Source organism: Tiliqua scincoides, chromosome 3, assembly GCF_035046505.1.
Source record: "Tiliqua scincoides isolate rTilSci1 chromosome 3, rTilSci1.hap2, whole genome shotgun sequence".
Classification (NCBI taxonomy): Eukaryota; Metazoa; Chordata; class Lepidosauria; order Squamata; family Scincidae; genus Tiliqua; species Tiliqua scincoides.
Window position 1 is genome coordinate 225,817,197 of NC_089823.1, and position 21,079 is coordinate 225,838,275.

General features: G+C 46.5%; 1 protein-coding gene across 3 annotated transcripts in view; it reads right to left on the reverse strand.

The window, feature by feature from the left end:
• The window catches only part of TNIK (TRAF2 and NCK interacting kinase), a 292,122-nt gene extending 271,573 nt beyond the window's left edge, over positions 1-20,549 (reverse strand). For all 3 annotated transcript variants that reach the window (XM_066621727.1, XM_066621728.1, XM_066621726.1), the window contains exon 1: positions 19,953-20,549. In XM_066621727.1, the coding sequence (XP_066477824.1) occupies positions 19,953-20,009 (57 nt within the window). In that variant the 5' untranslated portion in view covers positions 20,010-20,549. The remainder of the gene's footprint in view (positions 1-19,952) is intronic.
• Between the last annotated feature and the right edge of the window lie 530 nt (positions 20,550-21,079).

The following is a 21,079-nucleotide window of genomic DNA, read 5'->3' on the forward strand; positions in this document are numbered from 1 at the left end:
TTAACCTCAAAACACCTGAACACATACAAATGTTTTCATCCCACACCAAAAAGAATGCAAGAATAGGGCCAAGTGAATTGCTTTGGGCAGCAAATCCCAAATGCAGGGGGCCAGAGCTAAGAAGGCCTCATTTCTGATCACAATTGGCCTCATTTCAAACAGTAGGGAGAACCTGAAGTAGAGCCCTTCAAGGTTATCAAGGTTTAGACAGGGAGGTTTAGAGGAGCACACGGCTCATTCCACTATCATGTTACAACAACTCATCAGCAGTATGTTGCCCTTGGAAAAGCCATGTTGACATGCACTAACTGGAGGCACCACACACCACAATAAGTTTCCGTGTTTTGAGCAGCAATTTGAGGTCTAGCCTTTCATACTACCTTCCAACCAGTAGCATAGCCAGAGGGGCAGCACAGACGGCACAGTTAAGTACTGCAGGCGTCGCAATGTGCCATGTAAGCGGCCCCTCCCACTCGCCATCGGAGCCATTCCAGGCAGCGACAGCAACACACACATTGCCATCACTGCCCAGAATGGCTCCGACGGCAAGTGGGAGGGGCCAGTGAGATGCCTGCAGTACTTACTGCACCGCCACCCCCTCTGGCTATGCTACTGTTTCCAACCCTAGAAAAAGTCAGAAAATAGACCTTTATTCCATCATCATCATCCCGGAGCTCTAAACAGAACTCTTTGTACGACACTTGTATTTATGGCTTTGTAAAGACTTATCCCCTCCCTCTCTTGCCACCTTAAGCTATGCTGCAGCCATGCCCTTTTTTGCTCATGGGGGGGGGGGGGAAACAAACTGAAAATTAGGATTTCCTTTTAAATAAACACAAGGTGGAATCTTTTCAAAATGCTGTTTTCATAATTAGTCATTCCAACCACTAGAACACTTTTTCCCCCTAAGCAAAGAAGAGTCAATAGATAACACATTCTAGTCTGCTTACTAGCCTGTCATTTTTACAACTGTTAAGAAGGTACTCCAAGAGGAACGGAGTGAGATTCTGTATGATAGCAGAGAAGAGAACCATATTGGTTTCCATAGAAATGGACAAAGCCAACAACAAAACTGTTACCAGAGGGCAATAACTCCACAGTTGTAGGAAAAAACACAGAATGCTGAATGCAAGATCTGCAGCCCAGCAGCTCTGAATGCCGTGGGGCCTGCAGAGACCTTCCAAAGCAGAGATTATCAACGCTCTCCAAGGAGGATGAGGCAGAAGAGATCAAGCAGATTTAAATACAGAAACAGAGCCAGCATGGTGAAGTGGTTAGAACAGGGGTATCCAAAGTGGGTGTTGCGGCACACTCACTGGGGTGCCACGGGATGTCTCCAGTGACCCCTCCTACCTGTTCGCCTGGGGGCAAGATTTGGGTGCCACCATCTTGGATCTCACAAGGTCCAAGTCGGCGGTGCCCAGTTGAAGAGGCTGCAGGGTAGGGGGGCGGGGCCTGAGGTGGCTGAGTAGCCATGTTTTTCTGAGCTCCCGGAAAGCTCTTGGAAAGCACGCTATTTCTTCCCAGAATCGCGGGTCTGATGAGGATCAGTGGTCAGGAGAGGCCTTGGTCCTACAGATGGTGTACAGTTTCAGAGAAGAAGGGTCCAGCCAGGGACTGTTTTTTCTCCAAGGGAACCCAGCCGTCGATGTCGGTGATGGTGAGGATTCAATGTTGAAATTAAGCCAAAGGCTCCAAGCAGGGAAGGAAGTTGAAAGAAGCAAGTGAGTGTTGTTCCGTTGTGTGTGTCTGGCATTAATTGACTGCCTGATTAAGCTTTTGCTCAAGAGAAGGAGAAGAAGGGGCAGGTTTCCCCCCTCATGGGAGAAGAGGAAGGAGGGAGAGGCTTTCTCTGCTTATTTGTTTGTTGATGTGAGAAGAAGCTTTGGAGGATATCTGCAGAGCTCAGTACGGAAATATGAGTGCATAGCTCTAACTTTATAAATCTAAAATTTGTTGGATTACAAATTAACCGTCTTGGAATACAATTATTGTTGTGGAGTGTTCAGTTTCGTTTTCCTATGGAGAGCTGGTGGAGTGCCTGTGGAGAGCGTGGCTGGAGACCTGCATTTTTTTGGTTTTGCAAAAGTGGTTGATTGTTTACAATCCTTTGATTATCTCCTGGAAAGGAATGAGGTTGATATAGAAACAGATATAAATAACAGAAATAAGATATAAACAACAGAAATAAGAGATTAGGGTCATCTAGTGGACTAAAAAAGACACTACAAGGACAAGAACAGGACAAGTGGAGTAAGAAAGAAGATATAAGGAAGAAAAAAGATCTCCACAGGAATTCCTTCCTCCACAGTACTCCTTCAGTAATTACTCCACAGTAATTCAGTTACTCCACACTAATACTACTAATTACTAATTAGTGTAATTACTAATACACAGTAATCCACACTTACTCCACAGTAATTCCTTCCAGGAATTTACAGTAGTTCCGAAACTCAACTGCAGTGTAATGTTATTCATGCTTTACAAAAAATGAGGAGACCCCTGTCCTGTGAGCATTACAATCTATATACAATACTGACATCGGACAACGAGAAAGAGGAGGGAATTGCAGGTAGAGGTACAATTGTGGTACCCTGTGCCACAATTTTGGGCCATAATAATTAAAGGGCCAAAGGGATGCCTCTGCGTGCATGTCTGACTAGGCCCCTAGTTATAGCGGGGAATCAGGACTACGCTGAAAGGAAACCATTTAGGTACCCAACGAAATATCATTTTTCAAAGATAGAGAGGATACAGAGCCAACTTCAAGCATGCTTTCCACTTTCATTTGGTTTTTGGAAAGCATCCTAAAATTCCATGCACGTGGATTGCTGTTGAGAGCACACAAACAAGAGCAGGAGTTTGCAGATACCCCAACCAGGCAGCCGTGATTGCAGGCTAAGCAAGGAGGGGAAAGCCCATGCATCCCAATTCAGCCAGGGGGATATATGCACTGACTGCTGTACCACATAGGGATAAGTTGCCTAGAATCTGGCATGCTTCATCTGTGGACCTTCATTGGTAAGTGACTCATAAGAAGGGTAGTATGTATGAATCACCTTACTGAGGTCATACTCTTAAAAGAACAAGTTCTCCTGTAATCCATCTAAGCGAATAATAAAGGCTTATTACTGTGTTGACCAAGTGCTTCCTTTGTTTGTACAAGACATGCCCAATTTTATAAGGCCCATTTTTTCATCCTATGCTTTGGCTCCGGAAAAGTGGCAAGGATTGCCAATTGCCCAGAAAAGACTACCCTGGTCCACTCCTGTTCTTTACCAGGATGATCTACAGAAGTCAGCAAGTGTCATTTTGATACTGTCTACAAATGAAACTGCTGTTTCTACACAAGGACAGGAACAACCTGGCAACTCTATAAGTAACTTACACTGGAGCATGAGCACACAATAATCAAGTATTATCCTGTTTGGGAGGGGGGCAAGAAAAAACCGTAAAAGGTTTCCCCAATTTGGGAAACAGAGAACTTGTTTCCACCTTCATGGTTTCAGCTTTGTCCTTGCCAGCTGTTTCATCTTCACAACACAACCAGCACCCATAAAAAGCTCACAAAATATTAGTTCTGACTTTAAGACTGAATTCTGCCCATTACTGCTAGAGAAAAGTGCATCGGATTCAGTGTATTCGGCATAGGAAATGTGCTTTTTGTCCATTATCTGCTTGTCAGTCAGCAAAGTGAAGTGTTTTGTGCTGCATTTATATTTATAAGCAGCCAAACCTATTCAGAGATGAAGCTGAACAAGGGGGTGGGGAGGTAATCACAACCACCAAATATCAGACACCCATTTTCAACCCTCCCTAAATTGTTCCTGGAATCCCATTTGACTACTCCAGGCTGTTTGAACATGTTAACACAGAGCTCTTGGGAGACTCTTGGGCGGCAAAGTAAATGCAAGTGACCCCAAAAAGGGGCTTGATTCAGAGTCGGACCACTGATCCATCTAGCTCAGTACACAGACTGCCAATAGGTCTTTCTCAGCCTAATTAGGAGGAAAGGGGGTCAAAATTGGGACCTTCAGTATGCAAAGCAGGTACTCTCCCACCAAGCTATGGCCCCTCCAACTAATGGGGTGGGGTCAGTGGCATAGTTACAGGGAATGGTGTGATAAGTACTGCAGGTGCGATGTGCAGTGTAAGCAGCCCCTCCCACTCACTGTAGGAGCCAGTGACATTGACACACAGAAGTGTGTAGAAGCCAGTGACATCGACACACAGAAGTGCTCTTGACACTCTTGATTTAAGCATTGCTTGTAGAAGCACAATCAGGTGGAGTTTTTTTCCCCTTGCAGAAAGTGGAACCATTTGTAAGATTCATTCTTTCTTAGGTGCACAAGAAACTGTTTGCACAAGAAACTAGTCAGACCACTGACCCAGCCAGCTAAGTATTGTCTAGCTCTCCAGGTTCTCAGATGGGGGTCTTCTGCAGCCCAACAGGAGATGTCAGGAACCAAACCCAAGTCCTTCTGTCTGTAAAATATCAGCTCTACCACTGAGCTACAGCTCATTTTTCATCATATACCCATTCACCCCCAGCAGGTCCAAGACCTCCAATGCTGGACCAGGCTTCAAGACTTGTGACCTGCAGCAAAATTAAGAGAAGACATGCAACACAACAGCACACTCGTAGTTTACCAGAAACCTATTACGCTCTGGGGATCCCAGGTGGATCGTTCTTGAAGACAGGAATATGGCAAAATGTCAGCACATACAAGTACTCCACATAGATAATACCAGAGCTAAGCTGAACAAGAACATGTGCCTCTCTCAAGGAACTAGAAATTTTTTCGACCCATGCACCAATATCACATTTCAGCTACCTGGGACATTTCCAGCCTTGTATCTCTTGGCACCATTTCCAAGACAAGAGTCAAAATTCCATTTTTTTGGCAGGCCATGGAGCTTTATTTTCCTCCTGAACGGTTGTGCGCCTTGCTCATGAATATGGAGTAACTGGCAGAAAGTTCATAAACTTCAATGCTACAAATTGTGGCACATTTGGAGCCACGCAAGTTTCCCTGAGCAAACGCTAAGTTTCATCTCGATCCCAACCCACACCAATGGCCATTTTGTTTGAAACAAAAACCATTTCCCCCCTCCAATTGAAAATGTCGTTTCCGAATCCAAGAACTGTCCATCACACTTAATAGCCAAACCACATGAACACAATTTCCTGCTGTGTTTAGGGCCTAGTTCACACAATGAGGCAATAAATTTGCATTGCAAAACCTGAGGCTGTACACCTGCAGTTGGTAGTGCAAGATCACTGAAAGCTCCTCCCTATGAAATAATGTCATTTCCACTTGCACTCTGAAGTTGCATGCAGCTGAATCACCAAGTTTATTACGTCAGTGAGAACTAAACTTGTGGATATCCCTGGTTGATTCTGCTAGCAGATTAGGGCCAGCACTAATTTTGAGCTAATGCTCAGCAGTGGGTATTTGTATCCAATTTATAAAGGGTCATATTTTCTTAATGGGGCCTATGCACTGAGCTGTTCTCAGGCTTGTATCTTCACACTGGCACATATGTAGTAACAAATAAGAGAGTCTCTGAGCAAGTGCAAAGTGCCTTCCCCACAACCAACCTTGATGCATTTTCGACTGCAGTAAAGGATCCCTGGATCAGAGACTCTAGGAGTTATGAGGTTTAAGTTCCAGTGCCTTTTGTGTGGGAAGTTAAGGAGCACTTAGTGTACTACACAGAGAGTGATAGAATGGGCACCTTTCCATGATTAATTGTGGCCATTCTGTCCCACTTTATCTGTTCACTGGCTCTTATCAAAGCATGTATTTCAATATTAAAAACAAACAAGATAGTAGAAAGAGAACATTCTTGTCTGGTACCTTGGCCAAGATGAAAAATTGGAGATTAAATGTATGGAGGAGGGAGAAATAAAGCTCTACGAAAAAGTTTTAGCAGGATATACAAGTGGAACTTCCTTGCTCCAAAGTAGTATACCTCTGAATGCCAGATGTTGGCAACAACTTACTTTCTTGCCCTACATATGAGCTTCCCACAGGTATCTGGTCATCTATTATCAGAAAAAAATAGATATACTAGATGGCCCTGTCTGATCAAGCAAGGAAATCTCTAAATCCACATCATAAGACCAGCCCTTCTGGATCAGGCCATAGGCCCATCTAGTCCAGCTTCCTGTATCTCACAGTGTCCCACCAAATGCCCCAGGGACACTCAAGACAACGAGAGACCTGCATCCTGGTGCCTTGCCCTCCATATGGCATTCTGACATAGCCCGTTTCTAAAATCAGGAGGCTGCTCATACACATCATGGCTTATAACCCATAATGGATTTTTCCTGCAGAAATATGTCCAATCTCCTTTTAAAGGCATCCAAGCCAGATGCCGTCACCGCATGCTGCAGCAAGGAGTTCCACAGACCATCTACACACTGAGTAAAGAAATATTTTGTCTGTCCTAACTCTCCCAACACGCAACTTTCGTGGATGTCCCCTGGTTCTGGTGTTGTGTGTGAGGGGAAAAAGAGCATCTCTCTATCCACTCTAGCCTTCCCATACACACCATAGATGCCTATAAGATGAAAAATTCTTGCCTTGAAATCCAGCATGGATTGCCTCTTCGTCTTATCTCCAGGTCACTAAGGAGCTTGGGTGGTTTAAGGTTATCGCAGCAGCTATCAGAAGCCCAGAGGAGCTTCCATCTGGCTTGCAGCGCCCCTCCGTTTGCTGCTGTGCTTCTTTGGCTGCTAGAGACTGCAGCCTGTACTTGTGGGCATGACAGGAGTAAGTCATGGAGTCTGGAGCTCTGTGTTCTGCAAAAGAAACAGGCTGCAGCCCCAGCATGGACGCAAGCTGCAAAGCCTCGCTTTGCAAGACTTTGCAGGAGCTCGGGACTGGGAGCACCACGTGGACAGGCTTGCCAAAGGAGAAAGTGAGGAGCTACACATGGTAGCAGTGGGGGCTGCATTAGAAATCTCTCCAATTTGTGCTTTCAGCTTGGAAGGTAGGGTATGGCAATCCCTTTTCCTTCCACTCAGTATTCCTCCCTTGTGCTTTTGTTCTGATTATTTGCACTATAAAGATAAAGTCTATCTGCATTTTAAAGAGGTACATACCCACACTTCCCTGAGAGTAAGCCCCATTGACTATAATGGGACTTACTTCTGAGTAGACATGCATAGGATTAGGCTCCAAGGGCTTTTGCACTGGTGTTGCTGTGATGTCTATACAGAGATCTTCCCTTCCTCACACCTTCCCCTTGTTTTTGCACTAGTATGTATGGAGATCTGCCCCCCCCCTTCCATCTGTTGGTTCTTCGTGCAAGGCTTTTGCCCTGGTGTTGCTGTGATGTCTCTATAGAGATCTTCCCTCCCCTACACCTTCCCCCTGTTTTTGCACTAGTATGTATGGAAATCTGCCCCTCCCCCACTTCCATTTGTTGGTTCTGAGTGTGCAAGGGCTTTTGCCCTGGTGTTACTGTGATGTGATGGCGACTGGCCTGGACGTCTTTAAAAGGGGATTGGACAAGTTTCTGGAGGAAAAAACCATTACAGGTTACAAGCCATGATGTGTATGCGCAACCTTCTAATTTTAGAAATAGGCTATGTCAGAATGCCAGATGCAAGGGAGGGCACAAGGATGAGGTCTCTTGTTATCTGGTGAGCTCCCTGGGGCATTTGGTGGGCCGCTGTGAGATACAGGAAGCTGGTCTAGATGGGCCTATGGCCTGATCCAGTGGGGCTGTTCTTATGTCAATATAGAGATCTTCCCTCCCCCACACCTTCTTCCTGTTTTTGCACTGGTCTGTATAGAGATCTGCCCCCCACTTCCAAGTACAAAAACATATTTTATGATCTTTTACTTTATTTTTAATAAATTAGATGATACAGTTCTTAGATAACAATTACTGGGACATTTTTCAGGATCTGGCCTCGGGTAGAATCAGAGAAAATTATAGTCAGACACCTCCCTAAGTTTAACCCCTGACTTATCCGAGGATCATAGCAAATTCCATGATTTTGGGCTCAAAACCTGCCCTCATCTTATCTGTGAGATCGGCTTATGTGGGTCGACTTATCTGCGATGATTTTGTATGTCTCAATCATGTCCCCACTCAGGCACTTCTTTTCTAGGCTGAAGAGGCCCAAACGCTGTAGCCTTTCCTCATAGGGAAGGTGCCCCAGCCCAGTAATCATTTTGGTTGATCTCTTTTGCACCTTTTCCATCTCCACTATATCCTTTTTGAGATGTGGTGACCAGAACTGGACACAATACTCCAGGTGTGGCCTTACCATCGATTTGTACAACAGCATTATAATATTAGCCGTTTTATTCTCAATACCCTTCCTAATGATCCCAAGCATAGAACTGCCCTTCTTCACTGCTGCCGCACATTGGGTCAACACTTCCAACAAGCTGTCCATCACCACCCCAAGATCGGATCTGTCACAGACAGCTCAGAACCCATTAGCCTATATGTGAAGTTTTGATTTTTGCCCCAATGTGCATGACTTTACACTTACTTACATTGAAACGCATCTGCCATTTTGCTGCCCATTCTGCCAGTTTGGAGAGATCCTTCTGGAGCTCCTCACAATCGCTTTGGTCTTTACCACCCAGAAAAGCTTGGTGTTGTCTGCAAATTTAGCCACCTCGCTGCTCAACCCCGTCTCCAGCTCATTTATGAACAGGTTGAAAAGTACAGGTCCCAGGACAGATCCTTGGGGCACTCCACTTTCCGCCTCTCTCCACTGTGAAAATTGTCCATTGACACCCACTCTCTGTTTCCTGATCTTCAACCAGTTCCCAATCCATGAGAGAACCTGCCCTCTAATTCCCTGACTGTGGAGTTCTCTCAGCAGCCTTTGGTGAGGGACCGTGTTGAATGCCTTCTGAAAGTTCAGATATATAACATCCACAGGTTGTCCCGCATCCACATGCCTGTTGACCTTTTCAAAGAGAAGGTCATTTTGCACATGCTGAAGCTACAGTGGCACAATGGTGCTCCCTGAGGCATTCGGTGGGCCACTGTGAGATACAGGAAGCTGGACTAGATGGGCCTATGGCCTGATCCAGCGGGATTCTTCTTCTGTTCTTATTGTTCTTAATTATTGGATCTGCTTAACTTGGTCAGAAGGCACACTGCAGGGGGCCTGAATGGGAGAATGCCTGGGAATTGTGTGAAGACCACAACTGACCACAAGATGGAAAGTGCAGTACAAATACAAACCACCAAAACAAGTTTTCATGCATTAGCACATTGCCATGATGCCTAAATCAAAGAGAAGCATGCTTGCATTTGAAACATGCAGTACTAATATTGGCACATAGCTGTTTTGCTGCTATAAAGACCGTACTGGGTTACAATATCAATATGCAGCCCTTCAAGAGGTTGCAGGAGGATAGCCTTTGGCCTGCAGCACAAGATGTTCCATCATGTCACTCAATCACACACACACAAACACACAAAAATCTTAAAGTATTTATTTTTGACTCATTTCTCTATTTCGTTGTAGGTGGAACAAAAAGAATATTTACTGAGCTAATACAGGAAGTCTATAAACTCTTCTTTCAGCTGCCATGGCAATAGCCCCCTTATTTAATTTTTAAATTATGTATCTCTGAGTTACTATTACTAACAGAGACCTAGGGGCTTGGCCAAAAAAAAAACACGCATGGCAAAGTGTGAGTAATACAGGAAATTAACATTTGAAATACTGTGGGGAAGGGGGGAGAAGCAAGAAATAAAGTTTCCTGAAAGCAGTTGACATTTAAAATTTGCAATGAAAGAGAGCCAAAGCTCAGAAGATTAACAAAGTTTTGATTTTCTCTCTTTGTTCAATGTGTTGTTTTTTTCTAAACCCTAACAGCTTCCTTGTCACTTTACAAGAAAGTAAAAAAAATCAGGCCAATAATCCAAGATAAAATACTGAAGAACAGCTTCTACAGTTTGCCAAGACCTTCTGGCTTGATTCCCTGCTTAGTTTCCTCATTGTGTTCAGATGCGAGCTCAGGGGTGGATCCAGTGTTTGTGTTTGGGGAGGGGGGCCATGAGCACTTCAGAGCCCAGGTCGACCAGGCAGGTAGACCTGAGCTCCTGGCTGAATGTAATGGCCTCCATGGCTGTTTGCTGGGTGGGTAGACCTGGCCTCCTGCCTGGACTTGGAGCCCAGATCTACCTGCCAGGTAGATTGGACCTGCTGCTCATTGGACACGCCACCCAGTGGGCATTCCCCTTTTGCCCAACTTTGCTTCCCATCCCAGAGGGAGTCCTTTCCCACTGGTGTGACCATGCACCCATGTCCCCCCCTTGGATCTGCCCCTGCCCAAGCTTATGTTTACTGGTTGAAAAACATACTTTCCACAGTGGACATTTTTAGGGCAGTAGTTCTGGTCACTACTGCCCTTCCAGGCGCAGTAGTCCCCAAGACCCAGATGAAAGAAGGGAACTCCTGGAAAATTCCTTAGCATGTCACCAGATGCTGAAGAAGCCATCAACTTTAAATTTTCGCATTTAAAAACCAAAAAGCAGTTTGTTTTGAGACATACAAAATTATGCAGGGGATGGACAAAGTAGACAGGGAGATGCTCTTTACACTCTCACATAACACCAGAACCAGGGGACATCAACTAAAATTGAGTGTTGGGAGAGTTAGAACAGACAAAAGAAAATATTTCTTTATTCAGCATGTGGTTAGTCTGTGGAACTCCTTGCCACACGATGTGGTGATGGCAACTGGCCTGGACGCCTTTAAAAGGGGATTGGGCAAGTTTCTGGAGGAAAAATCCATTACGGGGTACAAGCCATGATGTGTATGCGCAACCTCCTGATTTTAGAAATGGTCTATGTCAGAATGCCAGATGCAAGGGAGGGCACCAGGATGAGGTCTCTTGTTATCTGGTGTGCTCCCTGGGGCATTTGGTGGGCCGCTGTGAGATACAGGAAGCTGGACTAGATGGGCCTATGGCCTGATCCAGTGGGGCTGTTCTTATGTCTCGTCTTCAAAGAGCCTCCCCCCCACACACACACACATGCACAACCATTGTCCTCCTTATAAACACACATACCTTATGGTGGGGGGATCTCATTGCAAGTAAAACAAGTCAGAGAAAATAATGCTGTTGTTCATTCAGAAGATTCAAGTGCCATCCTATTTAGCAGCAAGGTGATGCAGTGTGGCAGATGCCTGCAGCAGCCAACCAAACCAAAACAGGTGTCCTCATTACAACTATGTCTAAAAGTCGAGCAAAAACTGAGCAAGAACCTTTCAAGTCTACAGGACAACGTCAGTCCCATATCCACACAATCCCATGCATTGGGACCTCGAGAGGATAAACAGAGGGGCACAAGCATAGAAGGGGATAGCAAAGCCAGGAAAAGAGGAGGACCCCAGGATCAAGCAGCGGACAGAGGCAAGGAGGTAATGTGGAGAGAGAAAGGGAAGGAGTTTGGGTGGCCACACAACATAAGGGCCAGGATACCTGTGAATGACCAGATATCCCCACTGGCCTATAGCCAGAATGGAGGAGGACGGCTTTCCTCAAGACAACCCAGGAACTGTGGAAGGATCAAAAATTCTGAAGGAGTGTGATGGACTCTATGACCATTTGAACGTACCAAGAGCCAGCCCAAAAAAAACCATAAGCAAGTAAAACCCCAGTGTCCTGAAGTTGATTACTTGCCCAGTCCGGGCCCAGAAGTCCATCCCCGACCCATATGACATAGACCTACCTCCCATGGGAGAAGGCAAAAGCAGGGAGTACAAAGCCTCCCAACATTGTTTACATAACACAAAAAAACAACAGAGTTTTTCCTCCCCTTCTGAACCACAGATGACTCAAGCATTCTCTTCCTCCTCACAACAGCTCTGTGTGTCCGTGGGGGAGCGGGAAAATGAGACAGCAGGGCAGGCGTTCTGGTGGCTTCCGAGGTGGGCTTGATGTTAATAAAAATCTCACACACAAGCTATCAGGAAGAAGTTGGGATCAGATAACACAATAATTTTCAATCTTTTTTGTCTCATGGCACACTGACAAGGTACTAAAATTATCAATGTACACCATCAGTTTTTTGACAATTGACAAGGCACACCATGCTGTTGGGTGGGAGGCTCGCATCCCCCAGTGGCCCTACTAAAAAAAGACCCTCCCCCAAACTCCCATGACACATCTGCAGACCACTCGCGACACACCAGTGTGCCACAGCACAGTGGTTGAAAATGGGCGAGATAACAGTGGGTTATATGAATTACTTTCTTGAAAAAGTGAGAAGGCTCTTTTTCTGGAAAAACAGTTGCTCCTTGAAAAAGAAACTTTTAAGTAAAACGCAATAGACTCAGTATCACTTCAAACTAGCACCAGAGCATTTTAGCATAAGATATAGTGGTAGCCTCCATTAAGTTCCAGCCAGAAACCAGTTACAACTAAGGTCTAGTTATGCTCCCAGACTTCCCTGCCCTCTCAAGCAGTAAAGGCCACGTTTACCTCCGAGACAGTGACAAGACCACTTCTAAGCACAGCCTTCGGGTAGCTCCCTAACAGCAAAAGATGAGAGGCACTGTGGATGTGCATACACCTTTAACTTCTCTTTAGCACAACTGTGAGAACAGAAGGCACCTACCCCAGGGTAAATGCTGCGAGAACATAATGTGCACACAATCCCGTTGTGTATCCTACATCTTTCCATCTTGAAAGTATTTGGCCATTCAAATGGAACTGATGGAACACTGGCAAGAGCGCAATAACCGCATTCTGTTGAGCACACAAGCATCTTATCTTAATTGAAAAGGATTAGCTATAATATAAACAAATGGCCTTTGAAAATTTACTGTTTTTATAGACGCAGGGCTATGGGAATACACAGTTACACTGCTGGATGTAATCCAGCTCCAGTACATGACAACCCATATTAGCACTCAGCTTTGCACAAGTTGCCTAGAACTAATGCAAAGGCCAAACATTTCACAAACCGCTAGAGATCATGAGTAGATAATGCCAGATCTCAGAGGACCCTGCATCCAGGAGGAAGGAGCTGTGAGCATTCTGCATCCCAGGTTTATATGCAGACTTTGCTTTTATCACTTCTACCTTGCATTTAAGCGGTCACGTGAATGACTACCTCATGCAAGCAGATAACGAAGAAGAGCAATCATGCGACATTGGTCAACCTTCATAGAATCCTTAAAAAAACCAAGTATCAGTCAGTCAAAACAGACCTGTAGGAGACACACAAAGCTAGTCCATAATACACTTGTCCCCAAGTTACAGGCGTCAGACACATGGAAAACTGCAGTGGCTTCCATGCAAGCAAGTACATCCTTTATTGGTGCTTCCGTGCAACTGCAATAATGCTGGACCAGCAAGAATTTGCTGTTTCAAGTTATGAAAGGCCTCTGCAACCTACCCTCTCCCTCTCTAGCACAAGTGGAAAGTAAACCTACCACAGGCACCATCCAGCACAAGAAAGAATTCACAAGTGGTATGCAGCCATTTGCCAGATAGTGCAGGGTTTAAGCTCCACCTCAGTCATACTTGAAATCTCCATTCAGATGCAACATGAAACACTCTGGGGAGATTCATATTTGAAGCCAACCCAGCCAACAAACCAGAGTGTTTGGGCCAACAAACCAGGATCTGGAACTACAGATCGAAGCTGGTTTGCAAACCAGCTATCAACAATCTGCCTGAACAAATTACTCTGCCGGTGCCTTCTCCCAGTGTTTACTGAACATGGGGGAAAAGGGAGAAGCGCATCATCTAGGCATACTCCCCAAGCTACTGTGCTCTTTTGCCATTTTCACCCACTGAAAAAGGCTCAAAGCAGGGAGCATTCCTTCACATGATTGGGAGCCACAGAACTTCCCTGTTTTTTTGATGGTTCGCATATGCATCTCAGGAGACATCTTAGGAGATGTACAGCCTCCTGGGTAAGAGAAAAGGAGGGATAGCTCTGCTGAAGTGGTGTCTGACATAAGCAGATGACTATGGTTACCAATCACTAACTTTTTTGCTTAAAAAATAGAATTGTGCACTGATTGTAGCCAATCAATGTAACAAATTAAATTTTGCACTCCCCCTCCCAGGTCAACACACAGACAACCAGGCTGCAGGTTCCACTCATACGGCTGAGCGACAGATTCTGAGAACTTGTGTCTCTCAGGCCTGATGGAAATATTTTGCCCTCAAATTCCTTTCAGTGTTTCCTGCTCAGGTTTTAGAACGGAACAATTTTGTCAGCACGGCTTGGATTAGATGTGCATTTTTCTTCAAGCACTTGAAGAGATTTTGCTGCACTGTTTCCCATACCTGATGTGCAGCCATAAGGACCTGTCTTCATTTTCTAACAACCTGGAATATGCATGACTTAGGAAATTCACCTCAGGAGGTGGCACAAGTCTGAGGAGAACAGAGCAGCTTCGAGCCGCTCCGCGCTGCTGAGGGAATGGGTTTGGGATTTGACATAACTGCTGGGTTCCAGCCCCATCTCCCGCTCCCTGCCACCCACCCCCTGTAACGCCCTCCACCCACCCTCTCTTCGCCCCAGGACGCCTACCTCCCGCTTCCGCCCCAACTTCCCCAGACCCCTGTGTCGGCCAACACAACCTTCCCTTTCCAAGTCGGCGCAGAAGCTGGATACAGCCTCTGTGGGCCGGCATATGTCCCTGCACCGGCCCAGCCGACTCACGAAGAGGTATAAATGTGTTTTACGGCACGTTTGCAACCCTCCTGGACCGGCACAAGAGAACTGCGCTGGCCTAACACAGGTTAGGATTGCGCCCTCAGGGCGTAATCCTAACCAACTTTCCAGCAACGACGTAAGGGCAATGCAACTCTGAGGTAAGGGAACAAACATGGCCTTACCTTGAGGAGGCCTTCATGACTGCCCCCCAACTACGGGATGCAGCACATGCGCCACTGGCACAGCTCCGTCAGTGCTAGAAAGTCGGTTAGGAGTGCGCCCTCAGTGATTTAAGCATGGTGCATTCCCTTGAAATGGGTCACTGGGGTTGCACATTCAGTACTGTTGTGTACCATATTATGTGAGGGTGGATATTGGGAGCAGGCTACAATTCAATAGCATTTTATAGAGAATTAAATGCCTACCTGCTTGGCAGGGCCTTTGGCTACCCTGTGGAAGGGTCAAATTATACAGATTTTCATTTCTATCCGTTCTCATTCGTTTTTAGAATTTATGTTTTTAACTGAATCACTATTGCCTATTTAGGGAGGTAAATATCTTGTATACCTCCCTGAGCACAGAAGAGACAGGCGAGAAGTGAAGGTTCTTCAGGTGGTGCCAGGCACTGTCAATTAAAAGGATCTTACAAAGCAGAGTTGGAAAAGACGTCAAGGGTTGCTGCTGTGGCAGAGCTAGACAGACACCAGAGGGCTGGCTCTGCGCGAGGCGGCCCATGAGTACTTAAAACTATGCACAATTCATGTTCTCTCTCTTGGGAGGCTTGAGAGCATCCAGGTCTTGCTGCTATTGTTACGTACACAAATACTTGGGGGGAAAAATTGGAGAAGGAAAAAGCCGAGGGGGGGGTGACTTTAAACCTACACTACTTACACAAAGTTAAATCAGATGTACCGCACAGTATCAGTCTTGAGGCAGCTGCACCCCAAGCCAGGTTGTCCATGGGATGGTTCTTATCAAGTTAACCTTTAAGCACTGGACAGGGTCACATAGATACAGTTCCAGAACAGTTTATCTGCTCAGTGGAATGCAAATGGTCTTTCACAGCCATAATGCATACAACCTTCATTTCAAGATCTCTAGTTACATGTCATCCGATTCCTAAGGGGAGGAGGCAATCCAGTTCTTTAAAATCTGTGGGAGTTTTGCCATTTTGGATGTGAACTTGCAGCCTCAGAATCTCAAGCAGCACCTTTGGTTGAGATTCTGCAATTCAGCAAAACAAGACATTTTATTCTTATAAACCAGTGCTCTTCAACCTTGGGGTCAAGACCCCAAAGGGATCACAAAGCCTCATTTGTGGGATCGCAGTCTGGGGAAGAGTAGTCTGGGAGTCAAAAGTAGACATTCCCCCCAGTCCAGTGGGCTTACGGAACAAGTGTGCATAGGACGAGGCTGCCGTCACCAGCACTCAGGCTCTTTCATCTTTGTCGGGGTTTGCCCAACATTACCCTGCATACTGACTGGTCCAGCATTCCTGCAGCATCCTCACCGAACTCCTGGGGAAGCCGAGTCAGCAGGCCTGGCCATACCACAGCCCAAATACAGCAGCTGAGGCTAGCCACTGACTCCAGCAGTGTGGGGATGAGCAGCAACAAGGGCGGGGGAGGACCGAAATAGTCCCAGGAGGGAAGGAGGATCAACTGTGGGTCCCCAGCCTCATGCTTCATTTATCAGGGTTGTGGCATGAAAAAGTTTGAAGGCCACTGACATAAACCACTACCAGATGACTCTACAACTAATCAGGGGCAGCCCAAGACCCTCTGTTGCCTGAGGTGGCATGCCAAATGCTGCCTTCCCTTACCCTCATGATGCCCTAGTCTCCGCTCTTCCCACTGGACTGGGAAAGAGGGGGAAAGAGAAGAGAAAGTGTGAAGAGGGGGTTGGGCTTGAGCAAGATGCGGTAGCCCATCTCTCTCTTCTCCTCCAGACTGCCTCTCTTGTTCTGTCCCCCTCTTTATTTTCCAAGCCAGGGAGTGGGAAGGGCAGTGAACACAAGTGGGGTGGAAGACGTGAGCACCTACATCAATCTACTGCTTGAGGCAATAGTATCAGGCAGCCTCATGAACGGGGCAGCCCTGCAAATAAGTACTTCTGCCTCTCCCTTCCAGTTTAGTAACACATATGTTCTTTTTCAGTCATGGAATTATGCTTACTGCTTGACCAGATAACTTTCCTGCAGAGACAAGAGTGTTACCCAATATCAGATATAGGTATACAGTAAGCGACACCTCCAGCTTCCTAGGTTTGTTCCGTGCAAGTGTGCTGCAAAGTGGCTATCTATCTTTCCTTTCAGTTTGCTGTGGGGAAGATTTTAAAAATAAATAATAATCGAAGAGTGTAAACATTTTTGTCTTGCTTCATCTCAGCCTGATGGAATAAGTTGCGAGCTTAAATCAAATTCTAGCTCAGCAGCACCTTCATGGGATGGCCTTAGGTAAGCCTCTCTTTTAGCCTTAGCTGTACAATGGGAATAAGGTCCTCACATCCAAGGAGATTTTGTATGTATCACTATAGTATGGCAATGCTATCTACCCCAAAACTCAAAAGATAGGGTGGGTTATACTTAATTTACCTGGCAATAGCAGAACATTGGTACAGGATGAAGTGCTTAAACACACGCATAGCATGAGCTTAATACTACATGCTTTTCCCCCCTTTTTTAGATTTGAAACAGAGGGATTAAAATAAATGTCAAAACAGTGAATTTTTTTATGTGGCTTACAGCAGTGGTTCTCAAACCTTTCAGCACCAAGATCCACTTTTTATTATGACAATCTGTAGGGACCCACAGGAAGTGATGTCATTAACCTGGAACTGATGTCATGGCTGGGCATGACATAATCACTTTAGGCTTTGTACCTAAGCAGCAATCAGCCAAAGATCCCATTACATAGCACACTCATGCTGTTATTTTGCACAGCTCAAAATTCAAACATTCCAGCTTGGAAGTCAAAGCAGAATGCAGTCTTGGATCATTCTCCAACCACAAAGCCCTCCCCCCTTTCCAGTGTCCCATCTTACCACCTATTCAGGGCAAAGTGTCATGTCTCTCTCCCACCAGGAGCCTGATCTGCCAGCAACTCTGTATTTTCAGCTCTGCTTTTTCAATGGTGGCTGAGCTAGGTGCTACGTGACCCACCTGAAATTGGCTTGCAACCAACCTAGTGGATCCCAACCCACAGTTTGAGAAACACTGGCCTACAGGATGCCAAACCCAAGCTGCTGCCCATTTATTCTTTTTGCACAACTCCACTGAAGTGGATGCAAATACAATGGATGACTGGACAAGAAAAAAAAGAACCCAGTCTACATAGTGTGGTTTTAGAACCACATGCATCTACCAGTACAGTCTGCTGGGAAACAGCCAGAGGCACAAGAGAAGGAGGAGGAGGAGAAGCAAACAAAGCAGAATTTCAATCTCTCTCCCATCAACCTTCTCCCTTCACTGCACATTTTACTGCCCTTTCATCTGAATCATAGCCAATAAAGAATAAGTACTCATGATGCAATAAAACAGGTGCCACCTCTCAGGCAACAATCCCACCAGCACTTTCTATTCAAAATTCCACTAGGCCAACAACAAAGGTGCAACTCAATGTACAATACAATATTTAGAGCTAGAGGTTGTCACTTAATTTATAGTTATTTTGAGAGAGAGATGCAAGATCTCATCTTCCTAGAAATTGCCCCTTTTTTATTGATAGTCCCCCTAATAAGCCCTTCTCAGGACTAAGGGTCTGCTCCACTGAAAGCAACTGCTGCTTCTGAGATCCATAAGGCAGAATGAATGTAAAATAGATAAAATAAAGAAACCAGATGATGGAAACCCTTCCCACCTGCCCCCTCCCCCAACATACACAATTTTGTAAACTAGGGCTCCAGATAGAGATCTGTCATTTTGCATTTTGAAGAGGAAGTCGGTGAACAGCAAGTGACAACAGTAGTAGGTGGAAAATGTTACAAGATCTAGAGTAAGTGTGACAATACAGGACCGTTCACCTATGGCCCTTTCCATTTATAAGGGGAACCACAAAGACATTGGTTCCTACAGGAAACCCTCCAATATGTGGGATAATATGGAACACAGATTCTCCATTTCCATGTGTATCTATGGAAGCATGAGCCTCTGCGACCAAACATTTAATCAACCCATTCTTCCCCCACTCCGTAGGTGTGATGCACACCTGTAAGCATGTTGTGTAGCTAGAACAGCGGGGGGGGGGGGGGAGAAGTGGTTAGGAAAGGTACCTGTGGCTCCCATTTCACATCAGCACCAAAATGGACACTATATCCAACCTTAGCATCCACACTGGAGCAGCAGCAGGAACTGCTCGATCAGTTTGCAGCCTAACAGCAAACGTTTGCCACCATCGCTGTGCTCATTTTTTAAGAAGAAATCACACATCCAGCACGACTCCAATAATTCTGTCCCATTTAATAGTTTCACTCACACACACATCCCTTTTGCTGTAAATAAAGACACAGGGAGGCGCCCCAGACCTGGGAAGGCAAAGCAAGCCTTCAGAGAGGAGCACTGTTGCAATCTCCTCCACCAACACATTAAAAAAAAACAAAAAACCTGCTGCCTGGAAACATTCGCATGTGCTCCTACCCAGACACAGCCACATCGGTGTAGAGATTCTGAAACGGAAGGAGGGGAAGGGCTCAGATCCACTCCATTTGCAAGTGTTCCATCCTCAGCTCCCACATCTGCAAGGAGGTGACCATCTCCTAGTAGTGGACACTACCCACCTTGCATTTAAATGGCCCTCCCCTCCCCCCAGGACACACAGGCATATACAATCCGAATGGGGGGGGAGGGGGAGAAATACAACGCTACACGGTGAACAAGGGGCCATTTAAGATGACAAAGATGCAGCCTTTCCCACTGTGCCAGCTGGTCCTCTCTTCGCCCCCCCTTCCCATTCCGATTCTACCACGAGCATCCCTGCTTCCTGCACAGCCCACCATCTCCCCATCATTACCGATCACTGAGAAGCACCTATGCATATACTATACACACACACACACACAGTGTGTGTGTATGACACAGTATCTATGATGTCTTCCTTAAGAGGAGAAGGAAGCAGACACAGAGATGGTAAATCATCAGAGCTACAAAGTTATCTTGACACTGAAAGGAGGAGAGCGGAGGGAAGGGAAAAGGAGGACAAGTGTTAGGAGGGGAGAAAGGGGGGCAAAGCACGTCCGATGGGGTGGGTTCTCCTCCCCCCCCCTTCTTCTTCACTGCTCCTTACCCTCAAGGCTGAGAGATCTATCTCGTCCAAGCTCCGAGCTGGAGAATCACTGGCCATGTTCTCAGTCGATGAAATTGACCAAGGGGGGAGGGGAACACAATGCCACTACTAGAGCTGCTGCTGCTGCACACCCTTGCAAAGTCGTCCGTCTGGGATGGAGAATCAGTAGGGGGGTCCAGGGGGGCAGGCAGGCAAGCAGATCTCCCCCACCTTGCTTCTATTTCACCATGCGATGGTGTCCAGAGAGGGCAGACAAACCCCCCTTTCTTCCCTCCGACAAGCTCCCCACTCACAGTACTCCAGCAAAGGGGAAATTCTAGGGAGCTCTATATGTTGCACCTATAGATTGTAGTACAGGAGGGGGAAGGTGCGAGCCACCGATCCGGTTTGCAATGCAACGAGCCCGGCTCCTGGTCCCAGGAAGGTGCCAGCTGCGGGCGGCGATGCCAGGCTAAAGGTGACGCTGGCCAGGAGTGGCTGGATGGAGGGCAGGCATGCTGGCGGCTCCTCCTCGCCCCCGATGGCGGCGGCTGCTGCCTCTGCTGCCGTCCTAATGAGGCTCATCAACCCTCCTCCACTCGGCTGCAGAGACGAGAAGCCACCCGGAGAATGAATGGTCTAGCAAGGCTCTAGGGGAGGGGAGAGAACCACCCACGGGGCGGCGCCTGCGCTGCCCTGAGGGCGATCTGGGTGGCGGCCGCCCCCGTCGCGGAGCGGATCGGTGGGGCTCCTTTGGGGCGGCGCTGCTACCCCCTTGATTTCAGGGTGAAACAGGGAGGGAGGGAGGACTCAGGGAAACAAGAACAGCTGACTCCGGCCACCATCCTAGCCACACTTTCCTGGGAGGAAGCCCCATTGACTATAATGGGACTGACTTCTGAGCAGGCATGCCTACGCTTGGGCTCTCCTCCTCCTGCCATTTGACTGGCTGGCATGACCTGTGCCCAGCTGGGATACTAGTTGGAGTGGGGAGCAAGGATGACCCACCTGCATCCCCCACTCTTACATTAATTGTGATTATTGTTTGACCAGCAGATCGACACAGAATCCAAGACAGGTTCATCCCCCAGCTAGTTTCTCTTTCCACCCAGCAGTGCAAAATAATGATAATAATTATTATTATTATG